The sequence below is a fragment of the Ictidomys tridecemlineatus genome, unplaced genomic scaffold (genome assembly GCF_052094955.1).
Source record: "Ictidomys tridecemlineatus isolate mIctTri1 unplaced genomic scaffold, mIctTri1.hap1 Scaffold_81, whole genome shotgun sequence".
NCBI lineage: Eukaryota > Metazoa > Chordata > Mammalia > Rodentia > Sciuridae > Ictidomys > Ictidomys tridecemlineatus.
Window position 1 is genome coordinate 719,785 of NW_027526045.1, and position 23,176 is coordinate 742,960.

General features: G+C 35.6%; 1 protein-coding gene and 1 non-coding gene across 2 annotated transcripts in view; one reads left to right on the forward strand and one right to left on the reverse strand.

Moving 5' to 3' along the window:
• Nucleotides 1-23,176, forward strand: part of LOC144374660 (transport and Golgi organization protein 1 homolog) — a 95,914-nt gene that overhangs the window by 49,000 nt on the left and 23,738 nt on the right. Inside the window, exons 10-13 of the mRNA XM_078037408.1 lie at nucleotides 6,513-6,599; nucleotides 8,341-8,899; nucleotides 9,170-9,373; nucleotides 11,550-11,695. Coding sequence (XP_077893534.1) covers nucleotides 6,513-6,599; nucleotides 8,341-8,899; nucleotides 9,170-9,373; nucleotides 11,550-11,695 — 996 coding nt within the window. The remainder of the gene's footprint in view (nucleotides 1-6,512; nucleotides 6,600-8,340; nucleotides 8,900-9,169; nucleotides 9,374-11,549; nucleotides 11,696-23,176) is intronic.
• On the reverse strand, nucleotides 14,725-14,831 carry LOC144374675 (U6 spliceosomal RNA). Its single transcript, XR_013434020.1, has one exon. It is a non-coding gene; the product is annotated as a U6 spliceosomal RNA (small nuclear RNA).

Consider the following 23,176-nt stretch of genomic DNA (forward strand, 5'->3'; position numbering starts at 1 on the left):
GGTTTTGATGACTGTAGGAATGTTCCAGTTTAGAGACATTCCGGGTTGCATCCTTGAAAGTTCTCACCCTAAATAAAACACCACACAGCAGAAAATAAGACAGAAAATAAGAGTAATCCCTATGGAAAACTAGTTTCATTTTGTTGCCATTTCTGACTCTTAGGGAATGATCTTGAAACATGGTGCCTCTAGGTACAAACTTTATATTTAGACAGAGTCCCAGTTGCAGTACTCCATATAAAGAACCATCTATTGTTTCTTTCAAGTATACCAAATAGGATTGGTAACCTTTAAACTTGGAACTGTTTTTCCATGTACCTAAGTGGCATTTTTCATGTAGTAGTCGTCTTTCTTTCCTTCTTTGAGCTTTTGGATAAATGGGCTTGATTTGCATTTTCTCCTCTCACATTGTAGCCTGTTAACTCTGTTCATCCCTAGGACTCTTGCCATTCTGGGTGGCAGCACTCATCCTGTCTTCCTGAGGAGCCCTGCTTTCAGCACCTGACCAGAAAGGATCTTTGCCGACTGATGAGTGTTTGGGTGGCACCTTGTTTGCATTGCTCCTCTGGCATTCATTTGTCTTCTTTGCCTTCAGTCAGGTTGTGTTTTATCTTAGCTCCCTATAAAATGAAAAACTCAGTTAGGAAAGGACCCCTGTCTAATCCATCTTCCTTTTGAATATTTCCTTTCAGGGCAGTGGCACTTAAGTACATTTGTTCTGATAGTAGCTTATGCAGAATTTGTTCTCTTGAGGCAGTTCTTGGCTCCCCACCCACAAATCAAATCAACAGCACCTTAGCAGGGATGATGTATGGAAGCAAAATTAGATATAAAAATTATTTCCAGTCATGAGCCTCCATGATTCTGCATCATTTTTTTCATATCACAAGAAATGGGATACCACCCAGTGTGTAATTATGGAGCTTTATATAATCTATGGTCTCATTTGACACAGATTAAGAAGAGATAAATGTGTTCCCTTTCTCCATACATCTCTGGTGTCTTTCCCTTTTCCAAATTTAACCTTAATAGAATTTTCATCAGAAGGGAAAAGTGTATTTCCCCTCAGACTCGCCTCTCATGTCATAAGTGTTATACTTAAGAAATTAAAAACTCTTTAGTTTTCAAAATGATTCTCCTTTTGAGTTTTTAGTTTTCATTCTGCACTGTTGTTGGTTTTCTAGAGTCTCAGACTTTATCTGCAGTGATGAAACTTTTAATTGCTCCGTCTTATCTAATCTTCATGGCAGTATTCTACCACTAATACTGGCTCTCAGATGGTTTCTAGATATAACAAGAACATTCATGAATGGGGATATTTTAGAGGTAGTGATAAGATGCCTTTTTTAATTTTCTTTTTTGGGCATTTGATTTGCCTATCAGTTTCCTTTAATTATTGGCAAGAATCTTCTGTTGCTTTTAGTCAGTAGTTAGAAATAGGAGTGTCTTCCTCAAGGGGAACTTTATATACCTTTTGTATACTTTATGTAACTTCATATAATTTAACTGTTGGTGCTGAAAATAAATGGGGTTCTTTTCTGCAGAGGATTTATTTTGGGTGAAACTGAAGCTTGATATGTGGTTTCATATGCATTATATTGTAATATTATTTTCTCCCCTGCTGAGGGCCATTGTCAAGTAGGAATGAAGCTTCAAAATTTCCTTGCCAGCGTACCCCATGTTAAATGGATTTCACTGTTGACATTGCATGTAAGGTGACCTTGCTCAAGGACCAAGGCAGATCCGGGTTTAGAGCTGATCAGGTTTGAGGAAGTATCCCACTCCTAAGGGTGTTCCCAGTTTAAGACAAAAGGAGTTTTAGGGAAGTTGGAGGTTGAAGATTATTGCTGCTGGGAGTAGGGCGTGCCTGCAGCCTGAGTTCCCGCTGAGTTCTCCTGGAGAAAAAGTTTTTAGGAGGTGAATTGTTTGGGAGATTGGATTGCCCCCGAACCTGTGTGGAGGCGGTGTGAGTCGGGAATAAAGAATAGCTGTTTGAATCTACAAGGCTGTGAGTGCCTCCTGATTCTGTGCCCAGCCAAGACTGCAGCATTAATTTTCTCCCCCCTTCTGATTAATTAAACAACAAGCAATGTGGCTAAAGGACCGTGCCAGGTAGGTTGTCCAATTCAACATATGGTTCTTACCCGTCATGGGAGAACTGACCTTTAGACGTCAGTTTCCTGTCTTGGGTTGAATCCACTGCAACCAGATCAACCCGTCACTGACTACCGGTCCAGCATTCAGCCATGCTTGTGGATAGGCCTAAGCACCAGTGTGGGTGGGTGAGGTTCTTGTCTCACCTCTGTTGGCCCCCAAATTTAACCTTGGTGCCAGTGGGGGGGTGAGGTTCTTGCCTCACCTCTGTTGGCCCCCAAATTTTAGACCATCACTAGTAGAAGGGAGGAGGATACAGAAATGCCACGACACCAAGCCAATTGTCGGCTCCTTTGGAAAAATTGTGTCACTGGTGACACCATCAGCAAAGATGCCAGCATTACCACAATTAACATAGGGGGCGCTGGCAAGGAAATTGCATCACTAGTGACACCATCAGCAAGGATATGCCAGCAGTACCACAATTCGCTGCACCAGATGATAGTTCACAATGCATGCAACTCATATATAGTCCAAGCAAGTTCTGCAAGCAGTTCAAATCGGAGGAGTCTATCAATATGTTCATTTCCTCCCAAAGTAAATCTAGTCCTTGATTGAGCATTACTTGTTGAATTATATTCATTGATGCGTCAGTTTATACAGTTTACTGAGATAGCTATCATAGAAGCTGTAGTTTGGTTTTCTTAGTCTTCACTGGCACTGGGATGGAGATGGGAATTCTGGCAATGATGTTAAAGAGACATTATCCTGAACAGAATTATTAAATATAATGAAAAGGAAAAGTGAAAGTAAACAAACAGATCTGTTAATCACCTTTAAAAACAATAGTAAGCAAACAGATCTGTTAACCACCTTTGAAAACAATCATTAACAGCTGTTTACCTAATTTAGATTAAACCACTTAAATCATGTGAATAAAAAAAAAAGAAAATTCGGATCCATTTTTTCATGAGCACTCCTCATATAAAAATATGGACATACACACATACTGACATGCAACACAAAACAGTGCACTCATAACATACAACACATAAGACAATAATAACAGCCTTGTAGCTTTACCTAGGTAAAAATCTCCATTGCAATGTTTAAAAACTCCACAGTCAAAAAATAAAACACACTCAAAAAACCAAGCTGATCAGAAAAACATTAACCTAGGTTTGTATGAGCTCAAAAAATAAAATAGAATTTTATGATGTGGGAAAAATGCAATAATAAAATAGATATTGAAAAAAGGCACCGTGGTTAATCACTGTCGCAGATGTAAGAATAGCCAAGCTGGAGCTCTGGATATCAGCTGTTATGGATTTGAGTCAAATTATCTTCTTTTTGGTCTGTAGAAATTGTTTTAGTTAGTGTCTCTGGAATCTAAATCGGCTGCTGTTCTCCCTGTGGAAACACAAAAACAGAACCCCGACTCCAGACAAACACTGGGTCAGGAGCTTTCCAATGTCCTGTTAGAATATCTTTCCAAAGTACCTTAGGCTTATGTACATTTTTTGGATACATATGTCTTTCCGCAGCATTAAGTCCTGATGAATCCAAATTTAAAAAGTTTAGAGTAAAAAAAGGGTTATTTTAAGTTTATCTTTGGGGGATATATACCCCTTTAAGATCCTTTTAAATTTAAGTCTTTCAAAAGCATTTTGCCTTAGTTTTTAGAATTACTTTAGTCCTTTTAATTTTTAGATGTGGTTTGAAACCATAGTTGTCTTAGCCCTTTGTATTTTCTATCTGAAATACCTTTACTTGACATTTTTAACCATTTTCCATCTTATTTCTATCTTCTAGTTTTCTTCTAAGGTTTTTATATTTACCCTTAGTTGCTTTCTTCTCTCCTAGTTTTCTTTCATTTCCTATTTTGTGGGTATAAAATTCTTGTCTTTCTACATCTTTTTATCTTCCTATATCTTTATCTTTCTACATCTTCTCTCTTTTTTTTAACCTTTTTGTACTTCTGTTTTTGAAGTTTTCCACTTCAAATTTTTAATCTTCTTTATCTAAATCTTTTATTATCTTCCCATTTTCATGGGTTATATTTTTTTTCCTCCATCATGAAGGCATCTTAACCACCTTCAATTTAACCTTTTAAAGCTTTTTGCAATGTACTTAGACATTTTACGACTTTTTACTTTACCAAACAAAGATTATCTCATCTCCCTCTTTTTAGTTTAATAAGTACATTTTAATAGTTTGATGAGTAAAGCAATCTTCCTTCAATTTAACCATTTAAAGCATTTCATTTATCATCTATACTGTACTATTAAATGTACTTTTTCACCACCTACAGCTTCACTCTTTTAAACGAGGCTTAGATTTTGTTTAAATCACTTAATATTAGTTTACATGGCTGCCCTTCAACCAAAGGCTCTTTTTTACTCCATTAAGAAGCTTTGTCTCAATCTGCCATGTACAAATACCTTTTTTTTCTTTCTACCTTTCTCAAGCTTTTAAATTAAATCTAGTTTCCTCAAAATCTTTTTAAATGGCATTTTACAAATTTTCACTTTACCACACAGAGATTATCTCAACTAGAAACATTTATTTTTCCTTTAACCTTTTATATTAAAATATATTTCCACATCTTGAATCTTTTTATACCTCTTTTTTAACCATTAACCCTTTTTATAAATTCACATTCTAAAACAACCCTTATAAAATTACTCCACTTTAATAAGATGAAATACTTTCATGTTTTTTAAGGTACTGTTATACTGTAATTGAAACCCAGCTGAAACTTCTTATACTCTCTGTATATAAATTACACATGATAGAATCTTAACACTTAGTAACCTTGTTTCAGCAAAGACACAGACCAAAGCAATATTAAACATTTTTCCATTTGCCAATTTATGAAAACACACATAATGTTTAAATATATTACCTTATGGAACTTAATAAGTAAAGAGTACTTGATTTCATATTTAGTGGTTGATATTTTAACATTTTAGCTTTGTAAATGAATCAGCTGTCTGTAAAAACCAAGACAAGTATAGTGAACAGAACTAGTCATCTCTTTCTTGTTGAAGAAAAATCCTTCTACAGGATACCATAATGGTCCCATTGATATACTTAATAACTCATCTTTATAAAGCCATGGGCTACATTTTTTGTATTGTATCAACATATGCCATAGTTTTTCTTGGTCTTACTGGGGTACCTCCTTCCTCTAACAATTTTTCTTCCTCGGAGGCGAACAACTTCAAACCTTGAGTCAACCATTTTCCTTAGTTTGCCTGAGAAAGTTCTAGGAACAGGCCACTTGAAATGAAAACAAAATAAATCAAAACAAGAACACATTGTTTTTTGAAATGGTCACCCATTTTTTTGCTCTCTTTCAGGAGCGAGCAAATTCACTTACCCCCAAGCTTCAGACATCCCACGTACGGGCCACCATAATGCCGCAGTCTTGGCTGGGCACAGAATCAGAAGGCACTCACAGCCTTGTAGATTCAAACAGAAATTCTTTATTCCCGACTCACACCGCCTCCACACAGGTTCGGGGGCAATCCAATCTCCCAAACAATTCACCTCCTAAAAACTTTTTCTCCAGGAGAACTCAGCGGGAACTCAGGCTGCAGGCACGCCCTACTCCCAGCAGCAATAATCTTCAACCTCCAACTTCCCTAAAACTCCTTTTGTCTTAAACCGGGAACACCCTAAGGAGTGGGATACTTCCTCAAACCTGATCAGCTCTAAACCCGGATCTGCCTTGGTCCTTGAGCAAGGTCACCTTACATGCAATGTCAACAGTGAAATCCATTTAACATGGGGTACGCTGGCAAGGAAATTTTGAAGCTTCATTCCTACTTGACAATGGCCCTCAGCACTCCCCAAGTACTTGTAAAAGTAGATTTGGACAAAGCTAGGAAAGCATATACTATCAATACATCTGCTATAGTGGTAATACATTTTAGAGATTTTTGTATTGTTTTTACTTATTAATTTTTATGACTGTTGTGTATTGGTTAAGAAAGACATAAATATTGGTTTATGAGCAATGCTACAAAATGTACAGGTAAATTCTTGCTAGAGGTTATTTGGAATTGCATTTATAACCAGCTTTGATTTACATTGTTTTAACCATATAGTATCCAATAATCTTCTATGCAGATCTTTTATTTACTTCAGAAGTCTTAACTTTATATGCTCTGTGTTGAGAATTAAGCTAAATGTAAAAAAGAAAACTTCAGTGGTTGGAAATGTTGCTTTTTAATAGTTCTGTACTTAATTTTTATTTGGAATAATAATCTCAGTGTAATTGTTATAGCAACTTTCTTTCTTGGTTATACCATATACCTATCTATTATGTGTATATTTCCTGCCACTTCTGAGAAATCTCTTATTTATATTCCTTGTACAGAATTTATTTGATATTTGTCTCTTTTGCACTATAGGTTGGCCGTATGTTTGGATACTTTCCAAAAGATTTCATCAAGGTAGTTCGTGAATATACTAAAGAAGAGCTACAAATTCCAACAGATGTAAGTTATGGATTTCTTTTTTGTTCTCAGTTGTAAACTGGCTTATAAATCCATCAGTTATATTCAGTTAACTGCTTCTGAATGTTTTATAATGTGTTTTGGGGGCAATCTAACATTTGTGTGTCAGATTTTCATTTGAAATCAGACTACCTGTAAAAAAAAAAAGTTTGAAAGGCATTCAAGGGTGATTATATTATAATCTGAGAGTTGTCTAATATATTGAAACAGATATTCTAAGAGGCAAATAATTTCATTTTACAGGCAAAACTCATTGGATAGTTATTAGACATTTTAAGTATATTTAGGTTAAATTAATAAACTCTAACTTTTATACTAGGCTAGAAATATGTACTTACAAAGGTTTTCTTATTCTTAGTCATATATGGGATCATAGTCATGTTATAGATTTGGAAAAGGGGACCTGAGCGTTTCAGGTGATGTTCAGTCTCAGATCTTTTAAGGCCCCAACTGCTTCCTTTATACAACATTCCTGTATGGTGCTCTGACTTAAATTGATTTTGTGACTGAAAGGATTTCGTGTTCTAGAATTCTCGCTTCAGCTGATTATTTTCTAGAGTTTTAAATTGTATAGTAATTGATGCCCACCAACACTGAAACATCTTTGGGCAGCTCTTTGTAGTGGCTGTAGAATATGCAAACTGCTAGGCTAGGACAGTTCTTAGATTAGATGGACTGAATGGATAAAGTCATCCTGTTTGTTGTTGCTGTTCCTAAAATTTCTTTATAATCTCAGGGGCCATAAAATCACTTCTGTTGCTTGTTGTACTTCATTGTTGGTAAAGAGAGTTCTTGGGATTTAAGCTGTGACAGCAGTTCACTGATTACAGAGAACTCATTTGTTTTGAACTCTGCCTTCTCATTGTATTTCCCATTACATGCATCCCTCATGGCTTAGAAATGCATGTGATGAGGAGAGGAAATCACTCATCCCTACTACATTGAACTGCCTCCCCCACCCCCGGAACCCCCGCAGAATATTATGAAGATTTAATTAGGAATGGAAATTTTTTAAAAACATGTCCATTCATACTATGGCTCCTTTTATATCAATTTGCTTACTAGTAGCAAGAAGGAAGACTAGATAATATACACATAATCCTGAGAGAGATCTTAGTGACTGTGAAACCCTGATGAAGAGAAAGGTGTATACCTTGTTGAATCTTGTTTTCAGTTTGTTCTTGTGGTAATAATAATGTGAGGAGCCTCCTTAATATCATTCTTTATTCCATCCAATGTACTTGTATCTCAGTAAGATACTTTAAAACTGATTCATTTTTCTCAATGCTGCAGGATCTTCCAGCTTCTACTGAGCAAATGATTAAGAGTTCAATTTCTGAAACATAGGTGTAGATATTAAGAGCTGGAGGATCCTATAAGTGATACCTTGCCTTTCCCTACTTATGTTCAGAGCAAATTGAGAGAGACCCAAGAGTCAGGCAGTTGGAGACCAAATTGTCACCATTTTTACTCATTATGCTTTTTAAAGAATGTGACCCATGTTAAAAAAAGAAAGAAAGAAAGAATAGACTTTCTAACACTGTAGTCTAGAAAAAGACAGATTTACTCAGCCATAGATGGAGTTAGGCAGTGGGGGTTGGAGGAGGGTAATCTGGTTGACCTCAAAGATTCTTTAGAACCAATCCTGAATTTGGGAGCGTGGATGAGTTTGCTTTTGTGATACTTTGTTATTGACACATTAATGGTTTTCTTTTCCTTACAGGAGAAAGATTTTGTTTGTTTTGATGTTGGAGGAGATGATTTTGATAATTATAACGTAAAAGAACTTCTAGGATTTTGGGAATTGTATGATTCTGCAAATGAAGATTCTGAGAAAGCTATAGAAAAAGTGGGACAATTTCCTGAAGTCTCCCAGGATGTTGAACCTGAACCTAAACCAGTAGTAGCAAACTCACAACAAATTGAAAGTGCATTCTCAGAAAACACTGTGGATCTTGAGGAACAATTTTTGGCTCAGAAGAACCATCCTCATGCAGATAGTCAAACAGATAATGCTCAGGGTGAACAAACTTCACTTGAACTTTTTGAAGAAATACTACCAGATAAATTGAAAGTGCCAGAAAGTGAAAAAAACAAAACCAGCAACATTTCTCAGGTCTCAAACGAACAGGAGAAGACTGATGCTTATAAACTTTTGAAAAAAGAAATCAATCCTTATCTAGAAACCAAAGAAAACAAACAAGAAATGAGTATAATTTGGAAGATTTTAAAGAAAACTGAAACCACAGCCAAAAGGGTAGACATGATGGACAAGGAACGAGGTGATATGGAAATGGGAAAGGAGGAAAGTCCTCTGGCAGATGAGGCTTCTTTATAAATTTGACTGTATAGTTCAGTCATCCTTTAAATGGGATGAAAACAATTAACCCTCCCATATCCTTGCCCAGTTGTTCTCATGGGCTCATGCCAGGACATGGAGGGCAGTGTTGAGGTATCTGGAACTGTGTGCTGAGGGGGAGTGCTGATCATTGGGCTTAAGTGGGGGTAGATAGTGTCATCCATCTGGCTCAATGCATTCTTCTCCCTTGTAGAGATGCAGCCACCCCATGAAGATGATTTTCCTAAAGAGAACACAAATCGTCTTAATAGAAATCTTCATGAAGAGCCAAACCTCCTGCGTCATCATTTTAATATGAACCATCCTGAAGAGCCCAGCCTCTTGAATCAACCTGTGACTGAGGACATGGGTGTTTCAGAAGTGTCTCAGATCCCAAATACTGAGAAAGTAGACCCAGGTAAAGCTTGCCAATTTTTCTCTACAAAGTAGAGGCATTACCATAATGAAGGCTTTCAAGGATATTTGTTGCCAAAGGTACGAAATAGAGCAGAGAGTGATATAGGTACATGTGAGTTCAAAAAAAAATATATCTTAAGTGAGAGAAAAGCAAGAATAAAGATGACTAGAAATCAAAAATAGGCCAGAGACTGTAACTCACCTAAAAGCAAATGTTTAGGTATGACTAGCTTGTGTAAACCATTTACAACTAAAATATTTTTCTTCAAAGGCCTTATGCTCTAAAACTGTAGTTTTCAACCAGACCAACAGCACCAGAAACTCTAGGGGTGGGACCCACAATCTGTGTTTAGCAGGCCTTCCAGGAAAGTCTGGCCTAGTACAAGTTAGCTTGAATAATCACTGTTCATAGTCTCATAAATTCTGTGTTTTTCTTCCCTTTTCTTCTAAATGGAATATAATATAGCTCAAGTCCTGTTTTGACTTGCTTCCTGGACATTGTAATTAAACTTTTTCAAATGCAGTCAATGGTCCAGATCTTTATACTATATACTTACAGCAAACAGTACAGAACTGCAATCGATTTTAGATTGACACTTACAAATACTTCATCATAGTGCACAGTATCCAGTGGGAGATGAGAAACAATTTTTCAAAAAAATCCCCAATAATGGCATCAACAGCATTCTACTTTAGTGTTGCTCACTCTCATTTTATCAGTAAATTAGATGATGACTAATTGTTTATTTTAATCCATCCAGTATGGTGCTATGAAGCCATAATTACTGTATTTTGTGTTTTTAAAGGTTCTGGTCTGTAAGCATAGCTATAAGCATTATCCTGCACCAGTGCATGGCTTGGCAGCACTGATCTGAACCTCCCCTCCCCACCATCTGCACACACAGAGTGTAGGAGAACTCATAGCAAGGGGGGATTCAGTTAATTTGAGAAGGAATAACATATGAGTTCTCCCATTTTCCAGAAGACATTGCATCCATATATGAACACTACTGACTTCTGAACTGTCTTTAACTCTATAAGGTTATGAAAATGAATCACGCACCATTACGATTTGTTATTTTCATGCTCCAAAACTTTCAAGAATAGGGAAAACTTGACTTACAAAATTAAGAATGAATTATTTCCCTGGCCTTTTAAGTTCCACCACAAAATGATGTCAATGACCTTTAATAGGTAAAATCTTCCCAAATGTCATTTAATGTGTCTCAGGTGCTGAGATGCTGAGCCAATGGGGCAGACTTCACCAGCAGTCAAATTCATAGACCAATAGTGAATGGAGGGCCTGGGGTTGTAGCTCAGTGGTAGAGCGCTTGTCTAACATATGAGGCACTGAGTTTGATTCTCAGCACTGCATACAAATAAATAAAATAAAGGTCCATCAAAAACTAAAAAAAAAAATTAGGCAAAAGCTTAAAAAAATAGTAGTGAATAGAATCTCAGGGTTGAGAAAGACCTGAGAGGCAACTGGTCCAACTTCTTAATAACTGCATGCTGGACTCCTGCTGTTTAATCAAACATACCCCAGGCTCATGTAACTCATACTGAAATTCCACCCCTACAAGCTCTCAGGTCTAACTGGAATTCTACCTCATTCACAGAGCCTCAATGCAGGTCTGTACCCAATTCCCTTTAGTCTGTCTTGGTAATACTGTGTTCTTTTTAAATAGTTGTCATCTGTCCATTCAATAAATAATTGTTGAGTATCTCTGCCAGGTGCCAGATACTGTGTTAAGCCTTGGCCCATTCCACCTGCAAATCTGCAAACCAAGACTCCCTCTCTTTCAGCTTTCCTAAAATTTTAAACACAAAGTTTCACCAGCACTAAATCCATGTTTTTTGAATGTGACCCTGTCTATATGTCTCTGGTTTTAAAAATTTTCCTTGAGTAAATATTGTTCTGGTAGCAGTTGTATGGCCATGGAAGTAGTGGAGAGTAGACTGGAGATTGTTCATTTTATAATTGAAGGGTTTGACAGCTCTAATTAGGATTTTGAAGTTTTCTTCTCTGTTGTGTTAATTGTCTTTAGGAGAGCCACATATTCCAGGCACTGTGACTCATATATTTAGTGAAACACTCAATGAATATTGAAACTGAAGAGAGACAATTCTTATTCTATAGCATAAAATAAAATAGCAATTTCCCCTTTCAATTTTAGAGCTACTTATAACAGAAGGTACTCCTGTTGATGCTGCTGATACAGAAAACCAACTAGAGATAAAGGTCGAAGAGCCAGCAGATGCCACCCTTTTGGACAACATACTTTTCTTGTTATATTCATTCTTGCTTTATTTGTCTAAGATGGTAAGTTTGACATAGTTTCTTCAATTAGAATGTTGATTATTTATTAGTTTTTAAGTGGCTTCTGGTCATGAAGTGAAAAACTTAAAATGTCTTTATGAAAATGACTCTTGACCCTTTGAGTAGATAGCTCCTGAAACAAAAGCCATAGGGGTGTGGCTTTAATGGCTACTTGGTTTAGCACATGAGGAAGATTTGCTGTCTACCAAGGCTGGACATTTACACACCTGTAAAAACTTGGTTCTTCCCCTCAGAACCTTTCATTCTGGCAGGGAGATAACAGCATTCACTTGAAACACAGTATGATAATGGCAGAAAGAGAGGTATTTATTCGATGGTAGAACATTATTGTCCATAAATGCATTTATTATGGTTGGAAGGGTGATCAGTAAGGTCAGAAAGTGGTTGAGATGTGTTTGAAGCACAGGCAGAAGGCAAACAGGAGTCTGACATGTGGTTTGTTGTTGATTAGACAGGCTGGGGTGGTGGGGGAAGCTGGCAGTCAGAAGAAATGTGTTCAGAGAAATGGAAACATGAAGAAAGGATATTTGGGGAGGGCAGGAGAATGTGAATAGTTGGTGTTGTAAAGTGTGAAGTTGGAGGGGGATGGGCCTTTTGGAGAGGCCAGCAAATCTTAAAGGAAGTCATGAGCCAAAGTAGCATTAGACCATTAATAGTGGGGATCCTTAGAAAGTTTTAAGAATGAAAGGAATTAGGTTAGATCTGTTTCTTAGAAAGAGTCACTTAAGGCTGATCTTTCTAAAGAAAATCATGATCCAAACAAGACATTTAATCTGTCTAGAAGCTTATCTAAGCATTTTAGGACTTACCTCCCCCCTATTGGTATTTGTTGATATTGGACTTTTAGAGTTTAATTATAGGAATGAGAAAGCTTTTAGAGGTTGGAGGATAAGATGGTCCTAGGGCCATTGTGACAGTAATCCTCCTCAACTGAAGTTGTTTCCTGTAGGTTGTGTTATTTCAAGGCTTGTGTAAGAAAGATGATGTTGTTGTTTTCCTTGTAAAATGTGTAGATTTTGAAGCCAGGTAGATCTGGTTTCAAATCCCAAGGTTATCATTTAGACGTTTGGGCAAATAACTAAACTTTTGAAAAAAGTTTTCCTCATCTGAAAAATGTAGATAATGCTTACTGCAATCATAATAATTAAATGATTTGACAAGGTAAAATGTCTGGTGAGGTGTCTGGCATTTTGAAGGGTTTTACCCCTACACATGCCCTAATTCTCATGTAGACAGTCAGAAGGTGATATAAAGACAATGAATACCTGGGGAGGAAAGACCACCAGGGTGGAAAAGATGTTGTGGGGAGAAACAAATCATTTTTCAGTTGGCTCCATGTTTGTTCATGATGGTGGCAGCCACCTGGGTAAGGGGTATGTACGAGCCAGGCAGTTAGAATAATTATATTTCCAGTGATTAAAGCAGTCTTCTACAGTCATAATTTGATTATCAGAATGAATCAGCATCACTTGGAAAGTTAACAGCCTCATGATATGGGAAGGATTTCTTTATTCATATTTTTTAGGTATGCACAGAGCCCTCCTCTAGGTCTAGGTCAGGGGACATGAATGTGGTGCAGGTATGGTCAGTGATTGTACGGTGATAGGTAAGACATAGACGTGAGTGGCAAAGAAGAGGCACAATGTTAGGAGACTGATTTGAAAGGAGATTTCAAAAAGGCATTTTGATGGCCCAGTATGTACAGGACATTGTGCGAGGACTAAAAGAGTCTAACAGGTGTAAGGTATGATTGTGATTTTTGAAAGCCTTAAGAAAAGGACTTAACAAATATATGCAAAAATTATGAACAAGTCAATGTAAAATCTTAAACAAGTAGTATGATATCTGATAGGACTGGAGAGTAATAGGCTCTGATGTGTTTGGGAGATGTGCACCAATCAGATTCATTGATCAATGGAATCTTAGCAGAATCTTAGTGTTAGAAGAAACCTTGGAAGGCTGTTAGTCTAGTTTCTCACTCATTGCTGTTATTTTCTTTACTGTGGCCCTGACGAATAGTTATGAGGCCTGTACACCAGTATTTCCTAGCATGAGTCACTCTCTTACAAGGCTATATGTTCTTCTGTTGTCTAGTTCATCCTTGTATTGACTCCAAATTTTCCTCCACATGATTTCCTCTATAAAATTGAATTCTTTTCTACATAGAAATCCTTTAAATATTTGAAGTTATATCTTAATTTAAAAATTATTTTTAGTATTTTTATCATGGAAACTTTCAAATAAGAGCAGAGAGAATAGTAGGGGACTATAGGTAACCATAACATACTGTATATTTTAGAATACTAGAAAAAAAGATTGTGAAAGTTTTACCATAAAGAAATGATGTTTGAGGAGGTAGATATATTTAACTGATTTAAATGTTACATAGTGTATACATGCATCAAAATGTCATGTTACCTACTTCAATAATTATAATGTTTGTTTCTATGTACTAGTTAAAAAATAAATTTAATTAGAAAAGCTTTAAAGAAAAGCATAGAGAATAGTATAATGAACCCACGGGCCATCACACAACTTAACAGTAATTCCTTGATAGCCAATATCAGTGAGTTTTTTAAATTTGTTCTAATTGGTTATACATGATAGCAGAATGCATTTCAATTCATTGTATATAAATGGAACAAAACTTTTCCTAGTTGTACACAACACGTGTAGTCCTACATGTACCTCGGGTAATGTGGTTCATCTCATTCCACCATCTTTCCTATCCCTCTGCCCCCTCACCTGTCCTACCTCCCCTTTGCCCAAAGTTCCTCCATTCTTTCCATGCCCCTTACCACCCACCTCACCCCCATTATGGGTCAGCATCCACTTTCAGAGAGAACATACAGCTTTTGGTTTTGGGGATTGGCTTACTTCCCTTAACCTGATATTCCCATTCACCCGCAGATGCCATAATTTTTTTCTCTTTTAATGCTATAAGTAATATTCCATTTCATATATGTACCACGGTTTCTTTATCCATTCATCTGCTGAAGGGTTGGTTCCACAAAACTATGGAATACTTCACAAATGTGGGTGTCATCCTTGCTCGGGGACTATGCTGATTTTTTCTGTATTGTTCCAATTTTAGTATATGTGCTGCCAAAGCAAGCACACTCTGAGTTTTAACAAATGTAGATACCCATGTAAAAACTACCATAATAAAGATATAGAACAGTTTTTTTTTTCACTAGAAAAGGGGTTTCCTTGGGATCCTTCCCAGTGAGTGCCTTCACCACCTGTTCCAGGCAACCATTGATAACTTTTTTTTTAAACTATAGATTCATTTTTCCTACAGTACTGTTTCATATATCTGCCACTATAAGTGGACTCATATCTAGGAGTGCAATTGCCTCCTACGTTTAATGTATGTTTTTGTCTTATGTGATACTGTCAAGCCATGCTAAAAAATGACCACAATCATTTTATCCTTCCACCAGCAATTTAGGAGACTTCCACTTGACTTCATCTTCACTAGCACTTGGGCCATTCTAGTGGGTATTTTTTTGTGAGTTTATTTCCTGATAATTAATGATATTGAGTGAACTTTTTTTTTCTTTTGAGATAGGGTCTCACTAACTTCCTTAGGCCCTTGATAAGTTGCCAGCCTCACACTTGGGATCTTCCTGCCTCAACCTGGGATTGATTGCTGGGATTACAGATATGTGCCATGATGCCAGGATCAAATACTTCTTCATGAGCTTGTTGACCATACTGTTTTTGTACGTCAACTCTCTCTGGCTAGCTGGAATCCAGACTTCTCCCAGCTCAGTGCCAACTGTGGGATTGGTTAGCTTATAGTTGTTCTTGGCCCTCACAGGTACTGCTTAGAATGTAGCCCCAAACTGAAGACCGCCTCCATGCAGATTTCTAGAACTCGTTTTCTTTGTGGCTCCCATGTTTCTGGTAGTTTTCTCTACATATTTTTGGCTGCTTAATCTCCTGGAACTCTGGTCTCTCTCTCCTCAGTGAGACTGTTGTGCCCCATTTGTGTTCCCCTTTTCAAACTGAGGTCTAGAGGGTGCCTCCAGGTAGAATGCTCACCTATTTGTTCTCCTGCTCTTAGGGGTGACAGTTGCATGTTCCTTGTGGCTTTCTATCTGAAAAATAGCTCTTTAAAAATCTTTTTTGACTGGGCATGATGGCACATGCCTTAATCCTAGTGGCTCGGGAGGCTGAGACAGGAGGATCACAAGTTCAAAGCCACAAGTGAGGTGCTAAGTAACTCAGTGAGACCCTGTCTCTAAATAAAATACAAAATGGGGCTGAGACTGGGGATGTGGCTCAGTGATCAAGTGCTCCTGAGTTCAATCCCTGGTACCAATATATATATTCCAACTTTCTGGTTGCTTTCAGTGGGAGAACAAGTCTCATATAAGTTACTCTCTATTGATTTCTCCTTTTGTTGTAACTTTTTGCAATAATTGAAAAAAATATGTTTGTGGGACTTCTAGGATATATTGTAGTTTTGGTGAATAAATGACATCCCCCTGGTACAACAATTTAACCTGTTTTCTCTATTGCCTTTTTTTTTTTTTGGTGGTGCTGGGGATTGAACCTCGGGCTCCATGCATTCTAGGCAAGTGCTGAGCTAACAACCTCAGTCTCTCTCTGTTGCTTTATATTTCTTGGAAATTGGTAGTCATGTTTAGGTTCAATTCTGTTTCTTATGAAAATTTAATAGGAAATATTGCATTGACATCTGCATGTCCTCTCCTTTGATGTTGACTACTAGTCAACAGTGACCTTGGTGAGATTTGCTAATATATTACAGGTTGCAAAATAGCAATGGTCTGAATTGCTGGGATTTTTCTTTCTTCATTTAAAGGCTGGGATGCCTATACAAATAAAAATTTATGATTGATTATTCTTTCTTTTTTTTGGTACTGGGGATTAAACTCAGGGGCACTTGGCTAGTGAGCCATATCCTCAGCCCTATTTTGTATTTTATTTATATACAGGGTCTCACTGAGTTGCTTTAGCAATTCACTTTTGCTGAGGCTGACTTTGAACTTGCTATCTTCCCTCCTCAGCCTCCCAAGCTACTGGGATTGCAAGTGTGTGCCACAGCACCTGGCTATGATTGATTATTCTTTACACAGATATTCGGTTTGTATAGTTAAGGCAGGAGATAAACATTTGATTCCTTTTCTTCATTTAAACACTTTTCAGAATAGTAAGGTATTATTCTAGCATTATCAAATGATAGCCAAAGGGGCTTTTGAAATCTTTTTAACTTTTATTTAAGAGTCAATATGATGTCATGCATTTAAAAATATTTGGTGTGTTTAATCCAGTTAGGAATAGTAATTGTTCTTATCTGATGCTCAATTTCTCCCCCTTTTGCCTTGTAGAAGCCTCTTTATCTTGGCTCCTGGGACCCTTTGCCACCACCTAGTGGTCATTGTTACCTGTTTCCCTTGCTTTTGAACTATGAGATGTTCCAAGTTCATCTTAAACATTTCCTATCCAGACCTTGAAGGAACTATTTCTCTAAAAGAACTTTGGTTTCTTTCAATAGGAAATGATATTTAGAGGCTACATTCCAAGTACTAGGATTGCTTATTGCTCAAATTGACTGTCATTTGTAAGCCATTTTAGTGAACAAAGCTCAGAAATATGTGGGGATTTTTGATCATGTCATTTAGATAATTCCCATGAAAATTCAGGATGTTAGAGAGATTTTACTTCACTTCATCTATCTTAGATTTGTGTTTTCTTTCTCTGAGGTTGGAGTTCCAGTTTTCAATGACATAAATATAATTGTTTACAGTCTTGTGCCACTTAATGACATTTTGGTCATTAGTGCATAATAATGGAGCTAGAAAATTCTTGACACCTAGTATTTTTAATCTTTTTTGTGTTTTGATATGTTTAGATATATAAACATTTACAATGTTACAATTGTCTACAGAATTCAGTATAATAATATCTTATAGGTTTTTATCCCCAAAGCGATGATATACCATATATGAATACCTACGTGTGGAAATGGCTATATTTTCTAGGTTTGTATAAGTATACTCAATGATGTTTACACACTGAAATTGCCTAAGATGTGTTTTTCAGAATTTATTCCCATTATTAAGCAACACACGACTATATTTATGTTGTTTAAAATACTTTCAGAAATGTATTCCTGAAATGAAATGAAATTCTCTTGTCTTTAAGCTATATCCCACTAAGGTATGTTTGAAATAATTCATTTCTGTGGTTTGTCACCAACATGATATCACAGGTTGTTTCATTTTTGCTTTCAATATTTAGGTGTTAATTTTTAAAGATTTTTTTATTTATTTTACAATTATTTAAATATTTAGAAGAGCCAAAGTTAATTTGTGAAAATAAGTTGTTTCTGTTTTCTGGTACTGGTGATTGAACCCAGGGCTCCTATCCACTGAGCCACATACCTAGGCTCTTTATTTTTTATTTAGAGATAGTTCTCACTAAGTTGCCTAGGGACTTGCTAAGTTGCTGAGGCTAGCTTTGAACTTGTGATTCTCCTGCCTGATTTTGAAAGAACTCTAGCTTTTGTCCCAGTTCTGTCTACCCTGATATTACTCTCTTTTATAGTTAACTTTTAAAATTTATTTCATTATGCATTCTGCTATTAAAAAAATAAGCAAATGAGAAAAGGGATATGCAGCTCAGTGGTAGAGCACTTGCCTACCACACAGGAGGCCATGTGTTCAATCCCCAGCACCATAAAAAGAAAAAGAAAAGCAAATGATTTTTACATCTAGCTATGATAGCTTTATATAGGTACTGGCTTCACCTTCCCAACTGAAACAACTAAAATAAATATGAAAAAAAACCCACAAACATATAAAATTTTAAGATCCAGTAACATTGAAGATCAAGCAACAAAGAATGATTCTGGAAACATAAAGAACAAATGTTATGAGCTCTTTAGTTGCCCCAGCTTTTACTATGTTAAGAGATTCCCAAGCCATGACAAAGAAGGGGAAGTCAGGCAGAACCAGAGGATACCATGTATTGAGAGATGGTGCTGAGATTCCAGGAAAACCAAAGTGACTAGAATTCACAGGGTGGAGTACCAAAAGAAGGTTGCTACATTGAGAGACAATTCTGGAAATCTGTGAAAGGCTCTCTGAGTGTTCAGCAGGGTATTGATCTGCACATAAGTGTGATGAAACTGCTTAGCAAGTCAGAGAAACCATCTTAAGTGATTAGAAGGAACAGGTCTTAACACAGGGAACAGAATAGCACCTGGAAAAAACTATCTAAGGAAGTTGGGTAGAATAATCAGAAGGGTGTTACCTCGGACTGACTATTACAATTTATGTCATACCTAACAAATATTCAGACCCAAGAGAATCAAATTGTTTCCAGTAATTTAATTGTATACGAAATATTAAGAATAGTAATTCGTAATGTATGGCATTGAATCAAAGCTTACCAGGCATGCAAAGAAGCAAGAAAAATACAATCCACAATGATGAGGAGAAGAATCATCCAATCAAAGCCAACTGAGAACTATCGGAGATGTTAGAATGAGGTAATGGCATTTTTAAAAAAGTCATTACTACTATATTTCGTGTGTTAAAAAGGTAAAAAGAGATATAGAAGATATATTTTAAGAAAATCAGACTTCTAGAGTTGAAAATATATGATAAACACAGTGGATGGGATTAATGCCAGAATAAGCATTGTGATGAAATTGTTAGTGAACTTGAGGACATAGCAGGAGAAGTACCCCAAATGAAACAGGGAAAATTTCTTCTGTTAAAGAAAAGTGAACCAGAGCATCAGTGAGCTGTGGGACAGTTTCAAGTTGAGCTATGAGAGGTATTCAGAAAAATATTTTAAGAAATGATGGCCAAAAATTTGTGAAAACTGTACATCTGCAGATCCAAGATATTAAATGGGACTACAGTACAAAAAGCATGAATAAAGCTATATCAAGGTATATTATATCATAAATAAATTGCTCAAAACCAGTGATAAAGAGCAATCTTAGTAGTTAGAGAAGACATTTATGTAGAGAAGAACTAAGGATGACATCAGATTTCTTGTCAGAAATTAGGCATAAGAGAATATAGTGGAGTGATACCTTTAATATATTTGAAGAGTAATAATGTTGGCCGATAATATCATGCCCAGTGAAATATCTTTCTAAAATGAAGACTTGTACTGACATACAAGCTGAAAGAATTCACCTACACTTGCACCAAGACAGCAGATGGAAATAATGGAATAAAGGAGTAAAGAACACTGAAAATGGTGACTGTGTGCATAAATATTTAAAATAATTTTTCTTATTTGAACATTTTAAAAAGTCATTGACTGTTTAAAGACAAATATCAGTGTAGTGTGGGACTTAGAAAACATGTAAAGTAAAATACATGACAACAGTATAAATCTCAGAAGGGTAGTAACTATTGTAATGTTCTTATTGAATATGTGAAGTAATATAGTATCATCTGAAGGTAGATTGTGACAAATTAGAGATGTATATTCTAAACCCTGAAGCACTAAGATTAGAAAACAGAGTTATAGCTTAATAAGCCAATAGAGGAATCACTAAAAATACCGATAGTGGTATTTCTGCAAAAGAAGACAGAAAGAAAAGAAAAAGAACAAAGAACAGAAGGAACAAATAGAAGATTATATTAAGCTTACACCTATGCACGGCAGTAATCCTATTAAGTGGAAAGTATCTAAATACATCAGTTAAAAACAGAGATTGTCATATTGCCTAAAGAAGCAAGACCCAAATAGATGTCTAAGGGAATAACACTGTAAATAGAAAGACACAAAGAAGTCAAAATTAAAATGATTGAAAAAGGTATCTCATGTTAAACACTAGTCAAAGGAAATCTGGAGTAGCTACATTAAACCAAAAGAGGTTGTGGGGCAAAATATATCATCAGGACTAAAGAAAGTTATTTCCTAATGATAAACGAATCAGTCAAGATTATATAATAAACCTAAATGCTTGTACTTTTAATATTAGACCTTCAAAATACATGAAGTATCAAAATTGATAGAATTATGAGGAAAATGATGAATCCTATAGATTACATTTAGAGATTTCAATATCCTCTCCTCAGCAATTGGCAGAAAACGAAAAATAAAAGTAAGGTTGTAGAAAGTGTGAATGACATAATCAATCCATCCATTTGAAATTAATTGACATTTATAGAAAACCCCCAAGGAGCTTAGTACACATGGAACATTTACCAAGATAAACTATATTCTGGATCTTAAAAAAATTATCAGTAAATATAAAAGTATTCAAAGTCAGGCAAAGCTTATTCTCTGAACACAATAATGAGAAATCAATAATGGAAAAATCTGGAAAATTCTCAAATATTTGAAAACTTAAGTGCCAGGCTGCTATCTGCTATCTATCTATACCTATATGTATATCTGTATCTATCTATCATATATATATATATATATATATATATATATATATATATTTGGTATAAATGAACAACACAGTACATTTATTTTTATGTGGTGTTGAGGCAAGCACTTTACCACTGAGCTACAACCTTAGCCCCCACTGCTAAATAATTTTTTAGTCAAATAAATCAGAGAAGAAATTCATATTTTGAGTTGAATAAAACTGAAAACAACATATCCATTTGTGCAATGTCACTAAAGTGTTATTGGAAAACTTATAGCACTACCAGGCCCAAGATAGCTTTATTAAAAAATAAGTCTCCAGTCATTGACTTAGTTCCTACTATGAGAAACTAGAAAAGGAAAAATAAGTTAATCTCCAAGTAAGCAAGAAAAAAAGATATAATAAAGACCATAAGTCAGTAAAATTTTAAAAAAGGGAAAATAAGAGAAAATCAATGAAACCCAAAGCTAGTTCTTTAAGATGAATAAAATTGATCAACATCTAGTGAGGGAAATAAAAGAGGAGACACGGGTTACCAATATTCGCAATCAGAGAAGGGATATCACTACAGATTTCACAGATACTAGACTGATAATGGGGATATTATGAACAGTTTATGTTAATTAACTTGACAATTTAGATGAAATGAAGAAATTCTATTTAAACCACAAATTGCAAAAGTTCACTCAAGAAAAACAGACAATTTCATAAACCTTGTTGACTATTAAAGAAATTGAAGGTATAGGTAAAAACCTTTCTACAAAGAAAAAAATATAAGACCAAGATAGCTTTATTGGTGATCCAATTAAACCTGTAAGGAAGAAATGATACTAATTCCTAATAGTAGTAGTAATACTAAACCCTTGTAGAATATTAAACCAAGGAAATATTTCTCCTATGAATCCAGTGTTATCACTACACCAAACCAAGACAAAGATATAATAAGAAAAGAAAACCACATACCTCTCATGGGATCTCCAATGAATCTGTACAGAAATTCTAAACAAAAATTTAAGTCAAATACAACAATATGTAAAAGGAAAATACATCATAGACAAAAACTAGATGGATGATGGGGATTTATGTCAAGAATCCAAAATTTATTTAACATTTGAAAATCAATGAAATTTACCACATTGATGTACCTAAAAGCACAATCTTTGTGTTTAGCTCGAGAGATACAAAACAAGCATTTAAAAAATATAGCAGAGGGGGGAAATGTTGGGGAGTAATATTGGCCAAATTATATTGTTATTTTGTGTGCATGTACAAGTAGGTGACAATAAATCGCATCAACATGTAAAAAAAATCAGCCCTGATTATTATTTTAAAAATATTTTTAGATGTTGATTAACTTTTATTTTATTCACTTATTTATATGCGGTGCTGAGATTTGAACCCATTGCCTCACACATGCTAGGCAAGTGCTCTACCACTGAGTATCAACCCCAGCCCCTCAGCATTGATTATTGATGTAGAAAAACAAACAACAAACTAGGAATAGAAGGGAGCTTAAAACATCCTCTGAAAAAATGCAGCTAACCTCATACTTAATGGTTGATAATTGAATACTTTTCCCCAAGATCAGAAACCAAACAGAGATGTCTACTCTCATTACATCTATTCAGCATTGTACTGGGGTGCAGTAAGGAAATAGCTAGTATACTAAGGCAAGAAAAAGAAATAAAATGCACTCAGATTGGAAAGGAAGAAATAAAATTCTCTTTCTTTTCAGATAACATGAATATATATAGATACAATCTGGTATGATCTAGAAAAAAGCTATTGTAAGGTTGACAGATAAAATTTACATCTAAAAGCAATTATATTTTCTATATATTAACAATGAATAATTAGAAATTGAAATTTTAAAGATTTCCATGTACAATAGAATAAAAATATGAAGTATTTAAACATAAACGTGGCAAAAACTAAAATGTATATATTCAAAACTATAAAATATTGCTGATAGAATTTAAAGAGAACCTAAATGGAGAGATATACCTAATTTATGAGTCAGAAGACTAAGGTGTCCATTCATCCCAGTTTAATCACCAGAGTCAACATTATTCCAATCAAAATCC